The 25,440-nt window shown below is 37.4% G+C and overlaps 1 protein-coding gene across 2 annotated transcripts in view; it reads right to left on the bottom strand.

Moving 5' to 3' along the window:
• Nucleotides 1–25,440, bottom strand: part of CEP57 (centrosomal protein 57) — a 45,350-nt gene continuing 19,910 nt past the window's right edge. For both annotated transcript variants that reach the window (XM_021062690.1, XM_021062689.1), the window contains exons 4-12: nt 21,268–21,447; nt 20,781–20,902; nt 17,233–17,349; nt 16,555–16,632; nt 12,674–12,781; nt 12,088–12,165; nt 3,856–4,094; nt 3,127–3,271; nt 1–1,209 (exon numbers count right to left, since the gene is read on the bottom strand). In XM_021062690.1, coding sequence (XP_020918349.1) covers nt 976–1,209; nt 3,127–3,271; nt 3,856–4,094; nt 12,088–12,165; nt 12,674–12,781; nt 16,555–16,632; nt 17,233–17,349; nt 20,781–20,902; nt 21,268–21,447 — 1,301 coding nt within the window. In that variant the 3' untranslated portion in view covers nt 1–975. The remainder of the gene's footprint in view (nt 1,210–3,126; nt 3,272–3,855; nt 4,095–12,087; nt 12,166–12,673; nt 12,782–16,554; nt 16,633–17,232; nt 17,350–20,780; nt 20,903–21,267; nt 21,448–25,440) is intronic.

Here is a 25,440-nt window from a genome sequence, read left to right as displayed (position 1 = left end):
TTTCAGTGTTTCCTTCAAAAAGTTGCTTTATTGATTTCAGTGGTAGATTTATAAAAGTTAACATGTCTTGATCTATTCAAAATTATGATTTACATCATTAACAATGACAGCTGCATGGGTACAGTTAATACTGCACTCACACTGTACACCAATAAAAGTAAATATCCAAGGGATTCTTCCAAGTTTTAAGATTAAAAACCATAATGCCTTGAAGTGAATAGCATGATTACACAGGTATTATTTAAAAATACAAATGTTTACAATACCCCTATTCTTTTCATTCCAAAACCTCACTTATTTCATTAACAATCTGTTTAGCTTTAAAAATGCTTTCTTATTTTCAGTTAACTGACTTAAAATGAATGCTTTGCTTTAAAAAAAAATGGATTAACATCATTACAAGTGTATTTAATATTGATCAATGTCTGAAATCTCAAAAAGCGAAACAAAACAATCCTCTTAAATATGTATAAATATTTAAATATAGAAAACTTCCATCAATAGTCAAAGCAAGGTGTATTTTAATGGCTGCATTGAAAAGGAGAAATGGGCGATTCATGCCAGAAGATTTAGAAATGAGACGTTTCAAAGACTGCCTATGGGACAGCCTCATGTTTTGATAATTTAAACCTAATTTTACTTAGATATATAGAACTATTTAAAAAAAAACCACGCCCACAAATAAAAAATTGGTAATTTGTTTACAAAGTGCAACATTTCAGTACAGCAAATTCATCTCAAAGAAACAGAGTATGGGTGGCTTCTCAGCCTTTAAAACTCCCCTGGTTTCCATTTAGATGGTTTAACATTTAATTATGATACGTAACACAAGAAGCCCGTGTAATGAAGCGATGGCCCCTTAACACCTGCTATTAATTAATTCCAACAAAAGAGAGTATGAGACCTGGAAAGTAAACTGTCAGCATCTGATTGATGGGGTACAGAATATGTGAATAAAAAATGACCTGGTACCACTCAGTAATCCCAACACAAATTATTGCTTTGTAATGAATTCTGTATAGTTTGCATGTCCTTCAATAACTGAAGATTTTTCCTGCTTTTTTCTCCAGGTCTCGGTTTGGCAAAGTCCTTCTTATTTATGGTCCCAGTGGTTGCAGAAGAACGGCTGCTGCTATTTCCTTCTTCATCAAGAGTCTTTTTGGTGGTTCTTAACTCCCTCTTCTGCTTCTCTATCTTCTGTTTCTCCAGCTACAACAAATAACCAACATAGAGAAAAAAGGAAAAACTAAGGAAAAACATATCCTCCTGAAAACCGGTACTTTTAATGTATATCTTCTGGGTGTAGTTTATTTAAAAGCTTCAAACATCTATTGTACTAGTCAGTTAACACTCAAAGTGTTTAAAATATATAGTGACATAAAAACATGTACACAAGAGTAAACACATGAATTCTGATGCTGTATCAAGTTAGGGCAGAACAGGGCAAGTGAGAAGCAAGGGAGCTGGGGGGACGGTCTCATGGAGGAAGCAAAACATCTGATACAGGAAATGAAAAACAGGAAGGATTTTAATAAACGAGGGGAAAGGCATTCTAGAAACTAGTCTGAGCAGACAAAGAAGCATTTTCCAGATGGATAAAGGGATATAAAGGTAATGTATTAATACCATGCAAAGAATTTTTCTTCTGGCCGTGCCCACAGCATATGGAAGTTCCCGGGTGAGGGAATGAACCCGTGCCACAGCAGCAACCCAGGCCACTGCAGTGACAATGCCAGATCCTTAACCTGGCACACTTCTGAAAAGGATTTTTAATTTCATTATTTCACTATTTTCAAGAATAATTTCAAACAGGGAGCTTTATTTGTACTTCAGGGCCTGGAAGAATAAAGTTAAATTTAATGAACAGAAAAACAAATCAGGTCATGACTCCTACAGGAATCGCTTGTATTAATTCATTTTCGGCTGTGCCTGTGGCACATCGAAGTTCCCAGGCTAAGGGCTGAATTGGAGTTGAGCTACCAGCCAAGGCCACAGCCACAGCAACTCGGGATCTGAGGGTATGATCTACATACACCACACCTTGCAGTAACGTTGGACCCTTATGAACCCACTGAGCAAGAGGCCAGGGATCGAACCTGTATCCTCATGGATGCTAGTCAGGTTCTTAACCTGCCGAGTCACAACGGGAACTCCTATTTTTTTAATATGTGAACTTTTGCAGTCATCAGTTCTACTGTCCTCTCCCTACACATGACATCCAACAGCAAGAAGTCCTCATACTTCTACTTCCAAGACTCACCTCAAATCTGTCTACTTCTCCCAACTGCAGTCACCAGTAACCTCTGATAAAGTGCAAATGGCCTCGTGATCTGAGCCTCGGTTGGTCTGTCTCCACCCACCTCCCGGCAGTCACAGTAATCTCTTAAATGCTTCAATCATCACACTTCTCTCTAGATGAAAACCCTTAGTGTGACTTCCCACTGCGCTTAGCAGATACTAAGTAAATGGCTGTTTTACTAATTTAATATAAATAGTAATATAACTAAGTACAGTTTTTTTCACTTGTTTATATCCGATTTATTCCTTTAGAAATTACGAACTTCTCAGTTCTTTTAAAGAACTCAGAGTTGGAGTTCCCATCGTGGCTCAGTGGTTAACGAATCCGACTAGGTACCATGAAGTTGCGGGTTCGATCCCTGGCCTTGCTCAGTGGGCTAAGGATCTGGCATTGCCGTGTGGTGTAGACTGCAGACGCGGCTCGGATCCCATGTTACTGTGGGTCTGGTGTAGGCCAGCGGCTACACCTCTGATTCGACCCCTAGCCTGGGAACCTCCATATGCCGTGGGAGCAGCCCAAGAAATGGCAAAAAGACCAAAAAAAAAAGAGACTCAGAGTCATTTAAGTTCATCACAGGTGAGTTTGTTCATATAAAATATTAAATATATTTAGTACTTGAAAGATGTATTTTAGATGATAAAAAAATACCAGTTAATAATTAATGAGCACAATTAATTCATGTCTACACTAAAGACCTACTTCCTATAGCTGTCTATCCATGATGTACTTATAGTGTCGTCAATTAATGTATTTGAAGAAAATAGTTTCTGTTCTGTTTCATTCTTGTTTTTCAATCATTAGAAACAAGTAAAGGAAAATGGAATTACCTGGGCTTGATATTTTCGAACTTTAGTTATCTGATTGGCTTTTGCCTCCATCCTTCCCACTAATGCCTCCAGTTCGCACTCTAGGTTGTCTTTCAGTTCAACAGTTGGTGATTCTTGGATAAGTTTTGCAAGCTGCTGGTGGTCACTATATAAAAAACAGAAGGAGGGCTTAAGTTTCCTATGTTACCTGGTTGAGTCCACTACCTCTCTCACCATGGGACCACTGCTCTGTGCATTAAAAAACAAACTCAATTTTTTAAAATAGAGCACAAATCTCCGTATTATTAGAGATAGTTTAAAAGTCCAAAAAAGGTACTGGAGGCAAATGCAAAGAGTTCTTAATTTCCAAGAGCTAATTATTTATATACGTGCCACTCCCACAAGAGCTTACACGTGTAGCAAAGGGCAGTCTAGATATCTCATTCTTCACTCACTTCCTAAATATCAGTCACGTCTAGGTAAATTCAATGTATGAGATGCTCCCAAACAAGAAAATAAAACTTAAATGTAAATCCTGGTCTTCAAAACATTTAATAGTAACAGAAAAACAAGACTTGATTTAGAACAGCTATTTTTGTTAAAGTCTCAGTAGCATGTTCAGCGGTTGATGCAAGGATTGTGTTCAACAAGTATTTCTTAAAGTACTGAAGTATGAAAGAATAAAGTCACCAAAAAGTTAAAATGTCTTAGAATTAAATGTAGTTAAAAATACAAGAAATTGAAACTCACAAGCTCATCTGCCCAAATTCATCTTGTAAAGTCTGTAAGACTTCTGAGAGTTCTTCATTAATGCTGCTGGAGGAGGGAGGCGTTGCTGACTTCTTGCTTTTCCCACCTCGTGAAGGCACTTGCTTTGCCAAAGGAACGTTGTTGATTACTCGATCATTGCACAAGACTTTACTGTGTTGCTTCATTAGATGCAAGACATGCTGAACATTGGCTACCACAGCATGGCTGGGGCTGGTGGACTGGAGAAAATGCAAACTAATTAACTGAAGCCACATCTTCTATAAATGTTCTCTTTTTACCCCCAACCTGGGTAAAAAGATCCTCTTCGCCCCTGCAAAAAAAGTCTATGATACAAAACTTTTATCTACAGTAAATCAATTAATCAAATCTTTGGAATATCTCCACTCTGCCTCTTACTCTCCACCTGATGGTCATTCACTTGGCTCACTGCCCATTTTTATTAGCTATGGAAGAACATGCCAGCTGTTACCCTGCTTCCAACCCCTCTTCAGTCTCTTAACTCCATAGTGCTATCAGTTATCCCCCTAAAATATTACTCTGATTGTGCTGTTCTCCTATTTGGAATCCTTGTGTTACACTCCCTGACTCTAATGCCAACACTCCTCAGCACAGGGAACAAGGCCCTGTAGCACTGGGCTGCAACTTCTCCTTCGACTCATGTCCTGCTGCCTCCTAACAGCTCTCTGTTAATTTGAATGAACTGTATCTGCAGATTCCATTTTTTTTTGGTCTTTTTGCTATTTCTTTGGGCCGCTCCCGCGGCATATGGAGATTCCCAGGCCAGGGGTCGAATCGGAGCTGTAGCTGCCAGCCTACGCCAGAGCCACAGCAACGCGGGATCCGAGCCGCATCTGCGACCTACACCACAGCTCACGGCAATGCTGGATCCTTAACCCACTGAGCAAGGGCAGGGATCGAACCCGCAACCTCATGGTTCCTAGTAGGATTCGTTAACCACTGCGCCACGACGGAAACTCCAAAGGATTTCTTTTTTTTTTTTCTTTTTTTTAATTTTTTTTTTTTTTTGTCTTTTTGCCATTTCTTGGGCCGCTCCCGCGGCATATGGAGGTTCCCAGGCTAGGGGTCTAATCGGAGCTGTAGCCACCGGCCTACACCAGAGCCACAGCAACGCAGGAACCTTGACCCACTGAGCAAGGGCAGGGATCGAACCTGCAACCTCATGGTTCCTAGTCGGATTTGTTAACCACTGTGCCACGACAGGAACTCCTGCAGATTCCATTTTTTTGTGTGCCTATTTTTATACCATTTTTAATGCCTGGTTCAAACATATGATTTGTAAAGACTTTCTTAAAACCGCCAGGTAATTAATTGGTTCACCCTCAGATCACCTATGACATCGCATCTATTTCACTTATTTAATAGTGTTTGTTATATACTTCCAGGTGGAGGGATTGTTACTATATTTACTTCTCTATCATCAAATAGTAGGAACCCCTAAGTTCAAGACTGTCACATAAAACAGGAAAACCCCATTAACCTTCTCAAAATTTTTGTTTTTGTTTTGAACATTAGTCTTGATGTGCCATTTCAACTTACAAACAGATGGCTGGGCCAACTTGGCTCCATAAGCACCAGTTAGACAGACTGTTTAAAATGCAGATTCCTAAGCAGCACTCTGAACTGGATCAGTGTGGAGTCAAGGCTAATGCATATTTAAATGTCTGCCAGTTGATTCTGATCAGGTTTGCAAACTACTCTGCTAAGCTAAACAGATGCTCTTTTTATCCTAGTTTTTGTTCCTAGGTAGCAAATTGAGTCCAGCAACATATATACAAAGAAGTATACACCACATGCAGGTGGGGGTTTTTCTAGGAATGCAACGTTAGTTCTGTATTTGTAAACCAATCAATGTATTCCAGCATATTAACAAGGTAAAAAAGAAACATCACATAACCATATCATTTGATGAAGAAAAGCATTTGAAAAAACCCAACACCCATTAAGGGTGTAAACTTTCAGCAAAGTAGGAGCAGAGATAAATTCCCTCAAGCTGACAAAAAGCATAGACAAAGAACCAACCACTAATATACTTACTGGTGAAAGAACGAATGCTTTCCCCTCAAGACGGGAAAAAAGGCAAAGATGTCTGCTGCCATCGCTCTTTACTTATAACAAAATATAGGAAATCCCAGCCAGTGCAGTTAAGTCAAGAAAGGAAATAAAAGGCACACAAAAATGAAGAAATAAAACTATCCCCCTTTACAGATGACATGCTTCTTTGCATACAAGAGCTTAAGTAATACAAAAAAAAAAAAAAAAATCCTAAGACTATTAATTTAGCAAAGTCACAGACTGTAAGATCAACATATAAAACTCAAATATACTAGCAATTATCATGTAGAAACTGAAATTAAAACACAACACAATTTACAATTGTTCAAAAAAACTTGAATATATACTTAATAAAATAGGTATGGGACTAATAATGATGAAAATTACAAACACTGATGAGAGAAATGAGAAATCAAAACAATTCAGATATACCATTCTCATGACTTGAAAGATTCAACATAATAAGGACATCAATTCTCCCAAACTGATCTGTAGGTATAATAAAAGTTCCTGTAAAAATACCAATAAGGCTTTTTTTTTTCCCCTACATTAAATTCACATGGGAAGGCAAAGGAACTAGGAGAGCTAAAAGAATTTTGAAAAAGAAATGATCCCCTCCCTGATGTTAAAACTTACTATAAGAGCTACAATAATCAAGACAGTATGGTACTGGCAAAGACAAACATATATATCAATGGAACAATGAAAAATAAACCTGGACCTAGTAAGTCTCACACGGTATACAAAAATTACTTTAGCAGTTACCTTGTGGTGCAGAGGGTTAAGGATCGGCTTTGTCACTGATGCAGCTCAGGTTGCTGCTGTGGTGTGGGTTTGACCCCTGGGCCTAGAAACTTTCACATGCTGTGGGCACAGCAAAAAAAAAAAAAAAAAAAAAAAAAAAAAAAAAAAAATCAAGTGGATCATAAATTTAAATGTAAAATATAAAACTATGAACCATAAATGAAAACATAAGCCTCTGTAGGATCTAAGTCTAGGCAGTAAAAGCATGATGCGTGTGCGTGCACACACACACACACACAAAACCAATGAAAAATCAATTAACTGGATTTCATCAAAATGACAAGCTTCTGTTTTGTCTGTTAAGAGCATGAAGGAAAAGGTGCAGACTGGGAGAATATATTTATAAACCACATATCTGACACAAGACTTCTACCTAAAATACATACAACAGTACATTAAGAGGATTATATCCCATGATCAAGTGGGATTTATCCCAGGGATACAAGGATTCTTCAATATCCACAAACCAATCAATGCGTTATAGCACATTGAAGAATAAAAACCATACCCTCATCTCAACAGAGGCATAAAAAGCTTTTGAAAGCTTTTGATACAATTCAATACCCATTTATGATAAAAACTTCTCATAAAGTAGGCACAGATGGCATCTACCTCAACATAATAAAGGTCACATATCACAAACCCCCAACTAACATCATTTTCAATGGTGAAAAGCTGAAAGATTTTCCTCAAAGATCAGGAACAAGACAAGGATGTCCATCCACTCTTGCCACTTTCATTCAACATAGTTTTGGAAGTCCTAGCCACAGCAATCAAAGGAAAAAAAAATCCAAATTGGAAAGGAAGAAGCAAAACTATCCCTATTTGCAGATAACATGATACTACACATAAAAAATCCTAAAGATGCTACCAGAAAACTGTTAAGAATTTGGTAAAGTTTCAGGATACAAAATTAATACACAGAAATCTACTGCATGTCTATATGCCAACAATGACAGATCAGTAAGAGAAATTAGGGAAACAATCCCATTTACCATTGCATCAAAAAGAATAAAATACCTAGAAATAAACCTACCTAAAGAGACAAAAGACCTGTACTTTGAAAACTATTGAGACACTGATGAGAGAAACCAAAGATGACAAAAACAGATGGAAAGTTACACCATCTCTTGGATTGGAAGAATCAATATTGTCCAAATGACAATACTACTTAAGGCAATCTACATATTCAACGCAATTGGTATCAAATTACCATTGGCATTTTTCAAAGAAATACAACAAATTTAAAAAAATCTGTATGGAAACACAAAAGATTCCAGAGAGACAAAGCAATCCTGAGGAAGAAGAATGAAGCTTGAGGAATAAGGCTCCATGACTTCAGACTATACTATAAACAGTGTATTACTGGCACAAAAGCAGGAACATAGATAAGAGAACTGGATAGAGAGCCCAGAAATAAACCCTCGCTCCTATGGTCAACGAACATACAACAAAGAAGGCAAGAATATACAATGGGGAAGACAGTCTCTTCAATAAGTGGTGCTGGGGGAGTTCCCACTGTAGCTCAGCAGGTTAAGAACCTGACTAGTCCACGAAGATGCAGGTTTGATTCCCTGGCCTTGCTCAGTGGGTTAAGGATTCAGTGTTGCATGAGCTGTGGTATAGGTTGCAGACATAGCTTGGATCCCAAGTTGCTCTGGCTGTGGCGTAGGCTGGCAGCTGCAGCTCCGATTTGACCCCTAGCCTGGGCATTTCCATATGCTGCAGGTGTAACCATTAAGAAAAAAAGTGATGCTGGGAAAACTGTACAGCTACATGCAAAAGAACGGAGTTAGAACACGCCCTAACACCATACACAAAAATAAACCCAAAATGGATTAAAGACCTAAATGTAAGACCAGATACTATACAACTCTTAGAGGAAAACATAGGCTGAATACTCTGACATAAACTATAGCAATTACTTTCTCAGATCCACCTCCTAGAGTAATGAAAATAAAAACAAAAATAAACAAATGGGACCTAATTAAACCTAAAAGCTTTTGCTCAGCAAAGGAAACCATAAACAAAATCAAGAGACAACCCACAGAATGGAAGAAAATATTTGCAAGTGAAGCAAATGACAAAGGATTCATCTCCAAAACATACAAAACCACTTGCAGCTCAATATCAAAAAACCAACCCAATAAAAAATGGGCAGACCTAAACACATTTCTCCAAAGAAGACATACGGATGGCCAGTAAGCACATGAAAAAATGCTCAATATCACTAATTCTTAGAGGACTGCAAATCCAAATTACTGTGACATACCACCTTATACCAGCTAGAATGGCCATAATCAAAAAGTCTACAAACAATAAGTGCTGGAGAGAGTGTGGAGAAAAAGGAACCATCTTAAACTGTTGGTGGAAATGTAAATTGCTCTAACTGCTATGGAAAACAGTATGGAGGTTCCTCAAACGCTAAAAATAGAACTACCTTATGATCCAGCAATCCCAATCCTGGGCATCCATCTGGAGAAATCTGTAATTTGAAAAGATACGTGCACCCAATGTTCACTGCAGCACTATATACAATAGCCAAGACATGGAACAACCTAAATGTCCACTGACGGAGGAAAGGATAAAGAAGATGTGGTACATACATACAATGGAATACTACTCGGCCATAAAAAAGTACAGAAATAATGCCATGTGCAGCATACAAAGTAAGACAGACAAAAACAAATATCACATGAAATCACTTATATGTGGAATCTAATAAAAACAATACAAATAAACTTATCTGCACAAGAGAAACAGACTCACAGACTTTGAAAAACTTATGGTTTCCAAAAGGGACAGGTGGGGGTGGGGAGGGATGGACTGGGGGTTTGGGATTGGCATATGCACAGAGGCACATGGAATGACTGGCCAACAGGGTCAGGTGTATAGCACAGGGAATCTACCCAATGTTCTGCGATAATCTATGTGTGAAAAGAACCTGAAAGAGAATGGATGTGTGTACATGCACAACTGAATCACTTTGTTCTAGAGCAGAAATTACCACAACCTTCAAAAAAACTGGAACTTGTATTTTGCCTTTTAAATTTTATTTTTTCTAGTTATTTACTTTTGTTGCATTTTATAAATGCATTGGTTTATGATAATGTATAATTAAAAATAATAACAGGTCTTCCACAACAGATAATTTGGGAAACATTTAAACGATAGCACATTCTTATATGTTTGAATACTATTTCCCAAAAAGTACAAATTACAACTTTAAAAGAAAAGCTCAGGTCGAAAAGCCTTATCTTTGAGCTTGTCCTGTTCAACTTCTGTATTAATGATCTCAACGAGTATCACCAAAGACAGACAAATTAACTTTGGGGGTAACACAAACATAATGGAAGAATGAACCAGACTCTAACGTGGGATAGGGTGTAGAGTGTTTTATTTGATTAAAAATTCTGTATAGGAGTTCCCATTGTGGCTCGTGGGTTAAAAACCCCACATAGTGTCCACGAGGATGCAGGTTTGATTCCTGGCCTTGCTCAGTGGATTAAGGATCCGGCATTGCCACAAGCTGCGGCGCAGGTCTCAGATGCGGCTCTGATTCAGTATTGCTGTGGTTGTGGCACAGGCTGGCAGCTGCAGCTCCGATTTGACCCCTGGCCCAAGAACGTCCATTATGCCACAGGTGAGGCCATAAAAAGAAAAGAAAAAAAATTTTCTGTACAAAAGACCTGTTACTAAGTTGGCTCTAAAATCAATGAATGAAAGGGAAGCTGTGGCTTCCCTGTGACGTTAATGTGATGCTAGGCTGAGTTAACAGATTATACAGAACGTGACAAAACAAAGACAATTCTGTGCTCATCACACACTCAGAAGGCATATGTGATTCAGGAAGGAAAGGGAGTGATGACGTGATAACGAAACTCATAGAGCACATCTTATGAAGAACAGCTGAAGAAAAGTAATTGTTTATAACCTAGGATAAAGAGATAAGAAAGATAAAGCTTTCTTCAAGTTTTTAAATTTTCCTATAATCAAGGGTTTATTTGGTCTATGTGGATCTCTGAGAGCAGAAAAAAGACCAACGAGTAGAATTTATAGTGACATTTCATCTCACTTAAGAACTTTCAAATGAAGCTGTTGAGAAATGCGAAGGGCCGTTTGAGGTATAATGCGGCCTCATCAGGAGATGCATTTGGACAGAGTATACAATCGTTATTCTGGAGGTTTACACAATGAAAACACTGGACAGGCAACAGTACTAAGTGGGTCCTAAATCTAAGTGAACATGAGACTGAGACTGGGGTATCATTAAATATACTTTCTAGGCCCCGCATCCAGAAAATTCTGATTTAGTTGAATTGTGGTGGGGCTTTGTAATCTGCTTTTCCAAATGCACCATCAGTGGTTCTGATGCAGCTGGATGTCCTTTGAGAAACTGTTTCCAACCCAACTCAAACATTCTATGGCAAACTAAAAGAACTTTGGTTAGGAGAAAGAAATGAAAGAAATAATGTAGGCCAAAAGATGGTATGCAGTCTGAGAAGAGGTTAAATATAAAGTTAAGGATGGTACAGAGCCAGGGGCAAAACTTTTCAAAAGGGATTTGTGCCTCACCCATCTACAGCAGGCAAGTGGAAAAGCTGGGAAAGAGTTCATTCCCCAAGTTTTCGCTGAGGATTTACTGTGGGCCTAAAATAAATGAACAGATCTATAAACTTAAAATTTACTCCCCAAGCCTCTTGAACTCATAATCTAGTTGAGTATTCAAAGCTCTATACATGAAATAACCAGCAACACAAACATTAATGAAAAAGAGGCATAAATTAACACAGTGTCAGGCACTTCCTAGAAACCATCAGTGCTTGTTGATGTTTGATAAAATTACAATCTCTACATTTTTAAGCAGGAAAGGAATTAAGAATCAAGTCTATGTATGACTGCTTCTTAGAAAGAATCCTATAAGTAATAGGCATATGATACAAAGAGGATGTGATTTCTATTCATTTAAACATCTATCTATATCTACAAACAAATCCACAGGGCTGATACTAAACATCCAAGGCTACAAAATATACTTTCCCGTTCCCTTTCCTATTTGCAACCACACCTTCTCCAAACCAGGGTCTCTGCTTTTGTTCATCACTTCCTATCCACGTATGCTTTTACCTGCTTTAAAGTGACCCCCTAGTTTTCTCTCTGCCCCACCCACCCCCCATCCCATAAACCTTTCCTTCATCTCGTTCCCACATCTTATGATCCACATTGGTAAAAAAGCAGAAAAATGTTCGCATCATTTACAGGGATACAGGCAGATGAACGAATTTAATTAAAAGATCTAAGTTGTACAAAAAATCTAGAGTTGGACCAACTCACCTTCCCGGCTACAAATGGCATATCACCCAAGCATAATCTATAATGTGGCTGTGCAGCACAACAGTTCCTAGAACCTTTCTGCATGGAAAAGAAAGAAAAGCAATTTTACTCACATGGTGATAAAAGATGACTATATATAACTAATCTGAAACATCAGCTTTACCTCTGATGGCATTATGGTCTGGAGCTCCTAATAATACTTGTCAACATGCATTCTAGCCTAGGAAAGGCTACGAAAGAAAAAGTACCTGATAAAATAGCAGTTATAGTCTAAGCAGAGAAGTTCTGTGTGTGTGTGTTGTGTGTGTACATACACACACACAAACTTTTAAGAGCAAAAGGTAATTAATGCAATACTGAATAGTAACAACTGACATCTGTGTAATGCTATGTAGTTCTAAAATGGCTTTATCTATATTATCTCCCTGTCAGGATGAAAATTTAGAAGTAGACTTTACTCCCATTTTCCCAATGAAGAAACGATAATGAAAGAGATTTACTTGTCCAAGGTTGAGTTACCATATGGTTTACCTAAACTATACCATATAATAATCAGCACTTTGACTTACTGGTTCTGTTTTCATACCTTTTCTGATGGCCTTGACTTCTTTTTTTTAATTCTTTTTGCATTGGGGACACATGAAGTTGCCTTATCTTCAAAGATCAGTCTATTTGTTTCTAGGCCAGTCTGCAACTAGGAAAAATATGAGAGCCTAAAGTTAATACTACAGAAATAAAAGCTATGATTCAAATTTGATATGTGCCATGTAAACACATGTTAAAAACCTGTAGCGGTATCTAATTGAAAAACACGTCACAGCTGTGTAACTGTCTTGAACCAAATCAGCAACATTTGTCCAATATTTAAAACCAATGCCAGTCTCTCATTTCATCTTGGGGATTGTGTTCTAATTTGACCTTTCACTTAGCCTGGAACCCTTTAGCTCCATTTTCCTTCTTTTGCAATTGGTCCTTAAATTATATCTAATGTGTTAGAGGCAATATTTCTAACTCCAAACCAATGGATCAATGTTTTCTTCACGCATGGCATATACAACAGTGCTAGACACAAAGCAGCTGGAGAGCAAAATACATTTCCTCTTTTAAAAACTCATACATTTAACAATACAAGAAAAAGAAACTGGAAATCTATGTCCAGAAGAACTGGAAGGTATGTCAGAAGGTGTTTTAAGCCCTTTTCTCTAGAAGCATAGTAACTACATTAGTTTACTATGGTAGAAATTCCACAATTACTAAGGATTTCAAACAAGGAGTGCTGGTTTCAACTTCCTTTAAAAAATATAATTACATACATACGTACATATATGTATGTGTGTGTGTGTGTGTGTGTGTGTATTTGTCTAGCATAGTAGTTTTCAAATCTGCCTATGTATCACAATTGTCTGGAGTAGATGAGGAAAAATTCATATCGTCAGTTGCCTCTCCCGACTTCATGATTTTAAACATTTCAGGTTGGAGAAATCTTTATTTTAAAATTATTTTAAAGTTCGTCAGGAAATTATGATGGAGCTCAAACACTCAGAACCAATGGATTAGTTAAGAGAAATACTGAGATCATTACTAATGCTTCCCCCAATGACTGGGATAGAATCTATTCAGAGACAAAAGCAACACAGGGATTTCTACTCTCAGGAGCATCTACATTCCCACACATCTAACGTTTTATACATAGTAAACTGAATAGTTATGATTCCATAAAAACCTATGAAGTCAGTGAGTTTCAATAGTATACAAAACAAAAAAATTTGAACAATTTCAATTTTCTAAGTTCTTCCCAGTACTCATCATATGTTTATGCAGCAGAGTTTTAACATTTTTATTTTTTTTGCATTTTAGGGCTGTACCTGCAGCACATGAAAGTTCTCAGGCTAGGGGTCGAATGGGAGTACAGCTGTTGGCCTATTCCACAGCCAGAGCAACACGGGATCCGAGCCATGTCTGCAACCTACACCACAGCACACGGCAATGTCAGATCCTTAACCCACTGAGCGAGGTCAGGGATCGAACCTGCATCCTCATGGATACTAGTTGGGTTTGTTACTGCTGAGCCACAAGGGGAACTCCTGAATTTTAACATTTTAAAGTGCTTCCCTCATCTTTTCTGTTTGAGCTCTCCAACATTATGAAGATATAAAATGAAGACCACTTTATCAGTGGTAAATCCCAAGCTCTAATGGTTAAATACCTTGCCTGAGACTACACAAATGAGGGTTAGCTAGATTTGGGTCCACATTATCACCCTGGCCGCTGCTTTCCCACTGTAGTAGTGTTCACTAGTGGAACCTGAAAACCACTGATATTACATCATGAGTAACAACTTTTTTTCTGCTAAATACAAAACAAAAATACCATAAAATAATTTTCTTTTTACTTTATAAAATAATGAACTTGTTTAATTCTGTATTTCATGGATGATAGAACTCGCCCTCACAACACATATAAAGCATAACATGAAAGTTTGTATGTTATAGGAAGAAACGGAGACACAGCAAAGTGGCCTGCCTACCCCAAAGTGGAATGGGGAAAGAAATTAAGTCATTTCAAAATTTGCTGGTGGTCCAAAATAAAGCCACATGACTCTGTAACTCAGCATAGGAAGGTAAAAAATACATACGAATTGGTCAAGAGGTAAATATTTGAGAACGAAAATCTATCAGGTTTCAATGAACTCTGGGAAGCACTGGAAGAAACAGACAAGATGACAAGGATGAGGTAACAGAGGTCTGCAGTCCTGTGAGCACATTTAGGAAGTGAGCCCAGGACACTGCCGGCATCTGGCCACAGCCAGAACTGCAGGCTCCTAACTGTTGTGGAATTGGGACCTGCTTCCTGTGTTACATTATGAGAAAAGATATACGTAGTAAATGTTATAAAACTTAAAAGCTTTGGAAAGGGGAGGGAAATACATGAGAGTTATTTGAATAAATAAGCTCATATAGGAAGAGTCTTCATTATAAATGGAAGTATTTTATTTAGTGCATAAGATTTGCTGGGTATGGAAATGTTGCTTTATCTTCTAGAAATGCAGTTCTGGTTGGTCACAGAAACTCAATGTTTCTGAATTCGCACTGCCTCACTCTTCTACCTGATAGCCATGGCCAGGGATCAAATTCAAGGCTAGGAACGAGCAGAGCTCATTTTCCTTACATGGTAGCCTTTGTGAATTAGCATGGGCCACAGCCTATTGGGCAGCATACCATCTCAACTTCCGGTGTCTCAAGGCTACCAAAAAAAAGGGAAGCACTTACAAGTAAGATTTTTTTTCTTCTTTTTATGGCTGCACCTATGGCATATGGAAGTTCCCAGGCTAGGGACTAAATCAGAGCTACAGCTGCCAGCCTATACCACAGCCACAGCAACACCAGATCTGAGCCGCATCTGTGACCTATGCCAGAGCTTGTAGCAACACTGGATCCTTAACCCACTGAAGGAAGCCAGCAAATCAGCATTCTCACAGAGACTACATTGGGTTCTTAACCATCTGAGCCACAATGGGAACTCCATAAGTAGGATTCTTTTTTTTTTTTTTTTTTTTGTTTTTTTTGTTGTTGTTGTTGTTGTTGCTATTTCTTGGGCTGCTCCCACGGCATATGGAGGTTCCCAGGCTAGGGGTCGAATCGGAGCTGTAGCCACTGGCCTACACCAGAGCCACAGCAACGCGGGATCCGAGCCGAGTCTGCAACCTACACCACAGCTCACGGCAACGCCAGATCGCTAACCCACTGAGCAAGGGCAGGGACCGAACCCGCAACCTCATGGTTCCTAGTTGGATTCGTTAACCACTGCGCCACAACGGGAACTCCCATAAGTAGGATTCTGAATGAAGCTTTCAAACATTTCTGATAGTAACTAAAACGAGTTTTACATGATTATCTATTATACTATGTATACAGTCTCTGATATTTTTAAGTGTATTAGTTTTTTAAAAAATGCTGATTGGTGGAATTCCCGTTGTGGCTCAGTGGTTAATGAATCCGACTAGGAACCATGAGGTTGCAGGTTCGATCCCTGCCCTTGCTCAGTGGGTTAAGGTTCTGGCATTGCTGTGAGCTACGGTGTAGGTTGCAGACGAGGCTTGGATCCTGCATTGCTGTGGCTGTGGCGCAGGCTGGCAGCTACAGCTCTGATTAAACCCCTAGCCTGGAAACCTCCATATGCCGCAGGTGCGGCCCTGGAAAAGGCAAAAAAGACAAAAAAAAAAAAAAAAAAAAAAAAAGACAAAAAAATGCTGATTGGAAGCCCACAATTTGAAAAACCCTAAAGAACTGCTCATCTTTTACTTGTTGTCTGTAAAAATGTTATAATTTTCCATATTAAGCAGGGTCTGCAAATTTACATATAGGACCATTCCAAAATATAAATAATTGAAGCAGCCCACACGTATCTATTTATATATAAAGAGTAATATGAAATGTAAGGAGCCTACCTGCTCACATTTTAACTTACCTGGGCTGCCTTCGCTTGCATACGTTTCCTTTCCTGTTCTTCTTCGCGGAGTTTGGCTTCTAACTCTTGCATTTTTTTCTAGGGATAAAAATATTAAAAGTGATGAGTGAAAACAGTTTCAGTGTCTACTTGTAAAATTTTACTATAAGACACAGAAATGTGTTATAAAGTTTTAGCATAGTAATTATATGCTGTGAGTTCACTCTAGTAATGGCTCTGGGCTTGCCAGCATCCACGGCTCTCCAGTGTGATTCAACAGAATTATGGGTAAAATCTATGACCAAAGAACACGGCTCTTTATGACTGAATACAGGCTACATGGAAGCTGAATCTGGAAATTTATAGTCTCAGTGGTATTAAGTACTTCTCAAATGGCTCAACTAAAACTAAAATTAGTACAGAGAATAACTTGAACAGAAGCCTTAAGGGTACTCAAAAACATTTTCAACAACATTTTCTGTCAAATGTTGACATAATCTGTCAACATTTTCAAAAAGAACCCCTTCCTTATGTACATTAAGATTGTAAAATATGAACATTTCCTCTTTTTAAAAAATCCTACATGTTTCTTTGCTACAAAGTTGCTCTTTGCCCTATAAAATATCCAGTATTATACAATGAGTGATTTTACAAAAGAACTAAATTATGCACTGATGAGTACAAGAGATTTTCACTGACTTCTGCAAGGGCTTGCATTGTGGTAAGCTTGTTATACTCCTGTTCAAGAAGATCCAATTTTTCAAGCTGGTTTTGAACATGTGTTTGATCATGTTGCCGTTCTCTTTCTAGGGAAACCTAGGAAGCAATATAAATTCAGCATGATGATTTGACAAAAAACTGAAAAACCAACACTGAGAGTACGATGCTGTACACTATTTGTCTGGCCTTTCATAGAATCACTCAGATACTACAAAGGAATTCTAAGAAAACAATACTAAGATGAAACCACAGGAACACCAATAAATACAAGTGCAATCAATCCCATTCTTATGATATTCCTCTCATAACATTTGGTTTCTTGCAGTGAGACTCATGATGCTCTGTGACAGCGGGCATTTACTAGATATGCAGGCTACACACAAATACTTAAAAGTAGTCTGGTTCTCTTAATTAGTTAACCTCTTAAGGCAATAATTACAGTTCTAGTATCTATCATTTACACTTTCTTTGAATTCTTTTTTTTTTTTTTTTTTTTTGTCATTTCTTGGGCCGCTCCCACAGCATATGGAGGTTCCCAGGCTAGGGGTCCAATTGGAGCCATAGCCGTTGGCCTACGCCAGAGCCATAGCAATGCGGGATCTGAGCCGCGTTTGCGACCTACACCACAGCTCACGGCAACGCCAGATCGTAACCCACTGAGCAAGGGCAGGGATTGAACCCGCAACCTCATGGTTCCTAATTGGATTTGTTACCTACTGTGCCACGACAAGAATTCCCCTTCCTCTGAATTCTATGCAAAGCATCCACCATATTTTTTTTTAGGTTTAGTCAATGATTTGAAAAGACTGGAACCTATCAGATTTAAGGACTGATAGTCACAGAATATACCATTAAACTAGGATAAGAAGAGGAAATATGTGAAATTGGGGTCTACTGGTAAAAAGCCAAAACACTAAGCATGTGAGCTCATATACAGCAAGTCTATAGCAAGTGGTATCCTACTAACAGAAATCTGAATATGACAAGTAATATAAAGCAATAAATTTCTCAGGAATTTATGTGAACTATTAATTCCCTATCACCTTAGTAGATAGATACGGCCCTTAAAATAATACATTAAGCTAAAAATTGGCAAAAATCATATTTTACTTTCAGTATTCTTATTAAACAGGCTATTCAAAATAGAATGATGAAAACAGGGCTTAGTTCAAAGACATATATATGTTTAATAGATGTGTTAGTCAAGACATCTCACTGTTGTCTCATGGATGCTTTCTAACTTGAGAACTGGAGTATCCCCATGAAGACAGCTGCTATATTACTGTACATCATGTTTTACCATTTCCAATCATGTGGCAGACTGAGCTGACCATCTGCTTTCCCATCCCATCACATAAAATATTAGACAAAACACAGAAATAATAATTACACAGGAAATCTGAAGACAAGAAAGGGAAACCTGCAGATGAAAAAAGATAAAGTTCCCCTCATGGTGCAGCAGAAACGAATCAGACTAGGAACCATGAGGTTGCGGGTTCGATTCCTGGCCTTGCTCAGTGGGTTCAGGATCCGGTGTTGCTGTGAGCTGTGGTGTTGGTCGCAGACGTGGCTTAGTTCTGGTGTGGCTGTGGTGTAGGCTGGCGGCTACAGCTCTGATTGGACCCCTAAGCCTGGGAACCTCCATGTGCCACGGGTATGGCCCTCAAAAAGACAAAAAATAAATAAATAAAGAATTCAAAAGCAACTGAACAAATACTGAAGCCAAATACTAGATGAGGCAAAACTAGCCTTGCTGTATAAGGCATACCAGGACTATGACATAAATCTCACACAAGGTACCATCTGCCCAATTCATGAATCTCAAGCCAAAAGGCATCATAAATGCAGATCAGAAGCAGGGAAACCCAGAAATCCTCAGCAAAGGCAAATCTACCATCACTTTATAAGGCTGCCTACTCAACTTAGAAGAATGGAATTCCCAATATAAATAATTCCAAAGAATATGGGCTCATCATAAAAAATATGTAAACATACATATACAGTTCTCATAAGAAAAATCAGTTAATTTAAAGACGACTGGGATTTCTTTTGGGTGGGGGGAGGCCCTGCATTCATGGCACGAGGAAGTTCCTGAGCCAGGGATCAAACCTGAGCCTCAGCAGTGACAACAAGCCATAGCAGTAACAATGCTGCATCCTTAACTGCTGGGCCACTGGGGAACTCCAAGACTGGGAATTTTTATAGTGTTCAAAGAGATAAAAGGAGGAAATAAAAACCAAAGTTTAATGGTACATTAAAATAACAACAAAAATAGATGGGCTGAAGAGGACCCAACTGGAAACAAAAAAATATGATCACAAATAAATTCAGTGGCATAGTAGAGACCTGTAGCACACATGAGAATTAATTATTGAAATATCTACTTAAAATGTTCTTGTGCTATCATTCACACTGTTCTTTTAGGTCTAACATCTCCAGCTATGATGCAAAGTTGACTGAGGTGGAAAGCATTTAATTTCTTTCATACTGCATGGTATCCAGCGAAATGTTAAGCATATAAACAGTCAACTTTTGCATCATAAAGTTAAGATGGCTAGAAACTGGGATATTCATAAGGAATTCAAATTCTAGGTTCCTAATAGGAAAAGGAGATATGCTTTTAAAAATATATTTGAGACTGATATTGCAGGTTAAATAAAAATACCTCTGGTGTGAAAACAGCAAAATATTTTTGTTAAAATAACAATTGTAGAGAGTTTTTTCAAAGTATGAATCACCCTGAAATGTGCTGAGTCTAACAAACTCAAGGGGTAGAGAGGTACATAACATGCTTATTTACACTTTTAATAATGTATGAAAGAATTTATCATGACTTGAAAACACAACTAAATGTATAGTTTAGTAAAAACTCTAAGTAAAACTCTATCAAATACAGCAATAACAATGAAGACAAAACAAATTTTTGGACACCATAACTGATCCCGAGTAATTTCAGTCCTGGGCTGTCAACACTGTTCACAAGCAGAAGCTATCAAAGCTGAGTGCAGAGAATACGGCAGTACGTGTGAGGAGCTCCCCCAAAGGAAACTCCTCTTCATAGTTTTGCTTAAAGAAAAAAATCACATTTTTCTCAAAGCTTCCACTAGCAGTTTTTCAAAATGAACTATTGGTACTATTATCTTTTAAGATAGAAGAATTGTTTATGACAGCAGTATTACTCCTCACTGAGAAAAAAATGTCTTTACATTAATTTTCTCTTTAATTTCTCTTTTTTTTTTGTCTGTCTTTTTAGGGCCGTACTGGTGGCATATGGAGGTTCCCAGGTTAGGGGTTGAATTCGGAGCTGTAGCTGCCAGCCCACACCACAGCCACAGCAACTCGGGATCCGAGCCGCGTCTTCGACCTACACCACAGCTCATGGCAACGCCGGATCCTTAACCCACTAAGCGAGGCCAGGGATTGAACCTGCAGCCTCATGGTGACTAATCAGGTTCGTTAACCACTGAGCCACGACAGGAACTCCTCTCTTTAATTGTTCTTGAGACTGACTCTGTGAAGTGACATACCTGTTTCTCTAATACAGACGTCCTCTCCATTTCTGCATGCTTTATCATATTACGCATGTATTCCAATTGTTTTTCTAAAAGATTACATTTATTTTCTGCAGCTAACAACTGAGATGTCAGTTCTAAAAAGAATACATAAGAAAAGCAGAAATTAGTTTGCTCAGAGAACAGTTTTAGTTTTAACAAGCTGTTTAACATAAATCTACAGCATATATAACAAATATTTTCCAGGCGCTCTAGAAGCCCTTTTCAGATGCTCTAAGCCTGTTTCTGTATGTTAGTCCAATCTGCCCTGAATTCAGTCAGTCTAACACAGGACATTAGCACTTGTTCCTCAAAACGCACCTGAGCAAAATGTAATTTTATCATGACCCATAAAATTAACCTCCAGATACTAAGCACTAGAAAACCCTATGTGGAATTTCTTTCAGAATAATTTTAAATAATTGTTTTGATAGTGTTTCATTTCCTTCAAAATTAAACCAACCTTGATTGTGCTTCGATTCCTCATTCTTTGAATTCTCCCTTTCTTGTATTTGTTCATCCAGTACTTTCTTATATTCAATTGTTTCTTTAGACAAGGTTTTCACACTTTCTTCTGCCTGAATCCTCTCAAGTTCTAAACGTCGAATTTTATCTTGAAGATTCTTCAAAGCAGAAAATATAGCTGCCAAATACAAACATGTCTACTATAAGATATTTTATAGTTTGTTATATATAGTTCACTGAAAACAAATAACATCAAAATAAAAATTAAGGAGTTCCTGCTGTGGCTCAGAAGTTAATGAACCCGACTAGCATTCATGAGGAGGAGGGTTAGACCTCTGGCCTCGCTCAGTGGGTTAAGGATCCCCGTGTTGCCACGAGCTGTGGTGTAGGTCACAGACGCGGCTTGGATCCCACGATGCTGTGGCCGCTGGCACAGGCCAGCGGTTACAGCTCCTATTCAACTCCTAACCCGGGAACCGCCATATGCCACGGGTGCGGCCCTAAAGAGACTACAAAAAAAAATTAAATTGACAGGTGGGTACAGTGGAGCTCATGCTTTGGGAACAATACAATGTTAATTATTATCACATGATAATTGCTTAAAAAATCCATTTAAGGGCATCTTTTGAGTCTCTGAAATGTGCTAGCTACTAAAGTAAAAAGCACAATGCCATGGTAAAAACACTTCAAAGATTTTATAAAATGTTAAAAACATTCAACTAATTGTATAAAATTCAAAAACCGTCCCGAAATACATTATTAACAATCCATCTTTCTGGTTTTACTAATAGGATCACAAAATCCAATTATAGAGCTTAAAACAGTCAAGTACAAAAAGGACTATTTTTTTCCTCTTTTTTTTTATTATTTAGGAAAAATATAAGCATTCTGCCCCTCAGAAGGTTTGATTATAATAGTAACATAAAAAAAGATAATACATATTCACTGTAGAAAACACAGGAAAATACAACTAACAGAAGGATGACTTGATAATCCTACTACCGAGAGGTAATGATTATCACTTTGGGTTATTTCTTTCAATCTTTTTATGTGTAAAATAAATTGAGATAAAAATTGATCTAAGTTATGTTTTCCACTGGAACTGTGAACAATCCCTCACACAATCAGACTTAATAAATTATTTCCTTGGGATCAACTAGTTACTGAAAAACTAAGTTACTGGATCAAAATATTCATATTTTAAAATATTTTTTCAATTTAAAATTTTAAAATCTTCATATTTTAAAGGCTTTTGAACACAGTAAAGTAGCTTCAAAAACAGCTCCATCAATTGACACTATTATCATAAATACATGTCTTTGCCAATACAGATCATTATTAATTGCAATAACTCTGTCGCTATGAAACAGAAACCCATGCTGTTTTAATTATTTTATTTTGCATTTCTATTAAAAGTTTAAATATTTTGTATAAATTGTTGGCCATCCTTTATGTATTTCTTTGCTCATTTTTCTATAATTAAGTCCTCTACTCCATTTATTATTAATTCTAGTTTTTATACAAATATTTTGATTTTTTATAGTTATACCTAACAATTTCCCCATCAAGTTCTTTGTTTACATACAAGTTCTTCTGTAACCTCCAAATTAGATAAGCTTTGCATTTTCCTTTACTAGAGCTTCACACACTTTTACATTTAATTCTTTAAGTCAAATAAAAGGTATTTTTGTGTTGAAGAAAGAACTTCAAATGGCAACTTCTATCATATACCAAATTCACGCACATATATACAGATATTATTATTATTTACACAGATACCCCAGACAGTTTTAGGACTTTCTTTTACTTTGGTTTCATTAATATAACACAAGTATTTTAATTATTAAAGCTTTAGAATATAAACATCAATACTGCCAGTCTCCCACATTATCTAAATCTTTAAATAAAAACACTTCAAAATTCTTACCAACTAAATATTCAGATTCATTTTGCTTAAACAATGACTTAAATGAAACACCATGTAAAATAAACAATAAATAGGAAGAATTAACACCTTTTAAAAACTGGGCCTTCTCACTCAAAACAACACACAAACTCCCATTTATTAACATAATTCATTCATTTACCAAGTTTTTCAGTGCCTAAGATATGACAGGCCCCAAACAGGAGACTGACACATTTTATAATAGAGTCAGTTTATTCTTGCTGGTATGCAATGAGGCCATGTATGATTGCACTGGAAAGAACACAGATGTGAAACACAGATACACACACACAAAATCAATGGAAAAGAGCCCAGAAATAAGACTGGTATTTATAGGAACCGTAATTCTTTGATAAAGCTGGACTAATAGATAACAAATGTAAAGGAAAAAAGTACTATGAGCCATTTGAGGGTTTTTGTTTGTTTGCCTCTTTTGAACCACTGAGTATTTTGTTAAAAACTTCATAATAGCAAACATTTCTTGCATTCCTTCATAAATTATATTTAATAGTATATGATTTTACTAGTATTTTACTTTTGCATTTAGTTATTGCAATTGGCTGGAACACTGCATTTCTGTTTGATACATTAACAACTGTGATATGGCAGGAATATGCTGCATTAACAAAAGACCCAGGGTAAAGTAAATGCTTTCCTTTTCTGCATTCTGGAGTGGCTAATTTATCATGGGGATTTTTTATTTAAACATTTCTCAAAACTTATTCCCTAAAACTACTTGATGCTGGAAACTTCTAAGACTTTCACAACTTAAAAAAATTTTTTTTCTAATCATCCCCTCCCCCATTTCTTTGTTTAAAAATATTTTATTAAGACACTCAAAACTTTTTAAAAAATATTTTTAGGCTTTTTGTCTTTTCAGGGCCGCACCCTTGGCATATGGAGGTTCCCAGGCTAGGGGTCTAATTGGAGCTGTAGCCACTGGCCTACGCCACAGCCACAGCAACGCGGGATCCAAGCCTCGTCTGCGATCTACACCACAGCTCACGGCAACGCTGGATCTTTAACTCACTGAGCCAGGCCAGAGATCAAACCCACCACCTCATGGTTCCTGGTCGAATTCATTTCTGCTGTGCCACGAAGGGAACTCCAAGACACTCAAAAATAGAGAACTGAACTTAATAGCCCTATAGGCACCTGCCACATTCTCCTTATTTCTAACTTTTTGAATAACAGACTTATGTTCTTTCCTTAGAATCTTAGCATCTTTAGAATCTTAGAAGTTCCTTGGAATCCTCAGCATTTTTTATTTCAAAAACAAAAAACAAGTCAAGGATTAATTCTTTTCTTCCACTTTTCTTAGCCCTACTGTTAACAAACTTGAATCAATGCTTATTTTTTCCAGCTAATTGACAAATACTTGACATACACTGAATGTATAAATGTAAGATGTACAGCATGATGTGCTGACCTACATATATGGCAAATTAATACAGTAGGTTTAGTTAACATCTACATCTCAAATACATACAATAAAATTTCTCCTTGTGATAAGGACCCAAGATCTACTCTCTTGTGTTAACTACAGTTGAGTATTTTCATTCTTTTCTTGTAATTATGAAAGTGCTTAAGATCATACTAATTTCCTTCTAAGGACTGCATTCCAAAAATTTAAATGTGTAAAGTTTTACCATTTTCTTCTGCAAAAAAAAAAAACAAAAAACACTGAAAAAATGTACATTAAGCAGAATTTAGAAAAAAAAAAAAAAGGAATGAAAAGTTAAAACATGACACCTATAATCCTCAGTATAATTACTATAAGCATTTTAGTAATTATAAAATTGAAATCCTTTTGGATTTTTGTTTTTTAAGTTAGTGAATTACTCCATCACTAGTTGAAATCACACTTATTCAAATAAGTATTTCTCCATGTCAATCTAGGTGTATTTCTAGAACTCTATCCTTATACATACCGTGTCTATGAACTTTCTATTCCACTAATGTCTAGTTCTGAACCAGTTCTACACTTCCAATTTTTTATGGCCACACTTACGATACACGGAAGTTCCCAGGCCATGGATTGAATCTGAGTCACAGATGCGACCTACACTAAAGCTGTGGCATCACTGGATCTTTTAACCCACTGTGCCATGATGGGGAACGAACCTGTCAGATTCTTAACCCAATGAGCCACAGCAGAAATTCCCACACTTTCTATTTTTATAGCTCTATAATCCTGTTATTAGTTGGCAGGGTGAGGCCATCCTT

The sequence above is a fragment of the Sus scrofa genome, chromosome 9 (genome assembly GCF_000003025.6).
Source record: "Sus scrofa isolate TJ Tabasco breed Duroc chromosome 9, Sscrofa11.1, whole genome shotgun sequence".
Classification (NCBI taxonomy): Eukaryota; Metazoa; Chordata; class Mammalia; order Artiodactyla; family Suidae; genus Sus; species Sus scrofa.
This window is presented reverse-complemented; position numbering and strand designations above follow the sequence as displayed.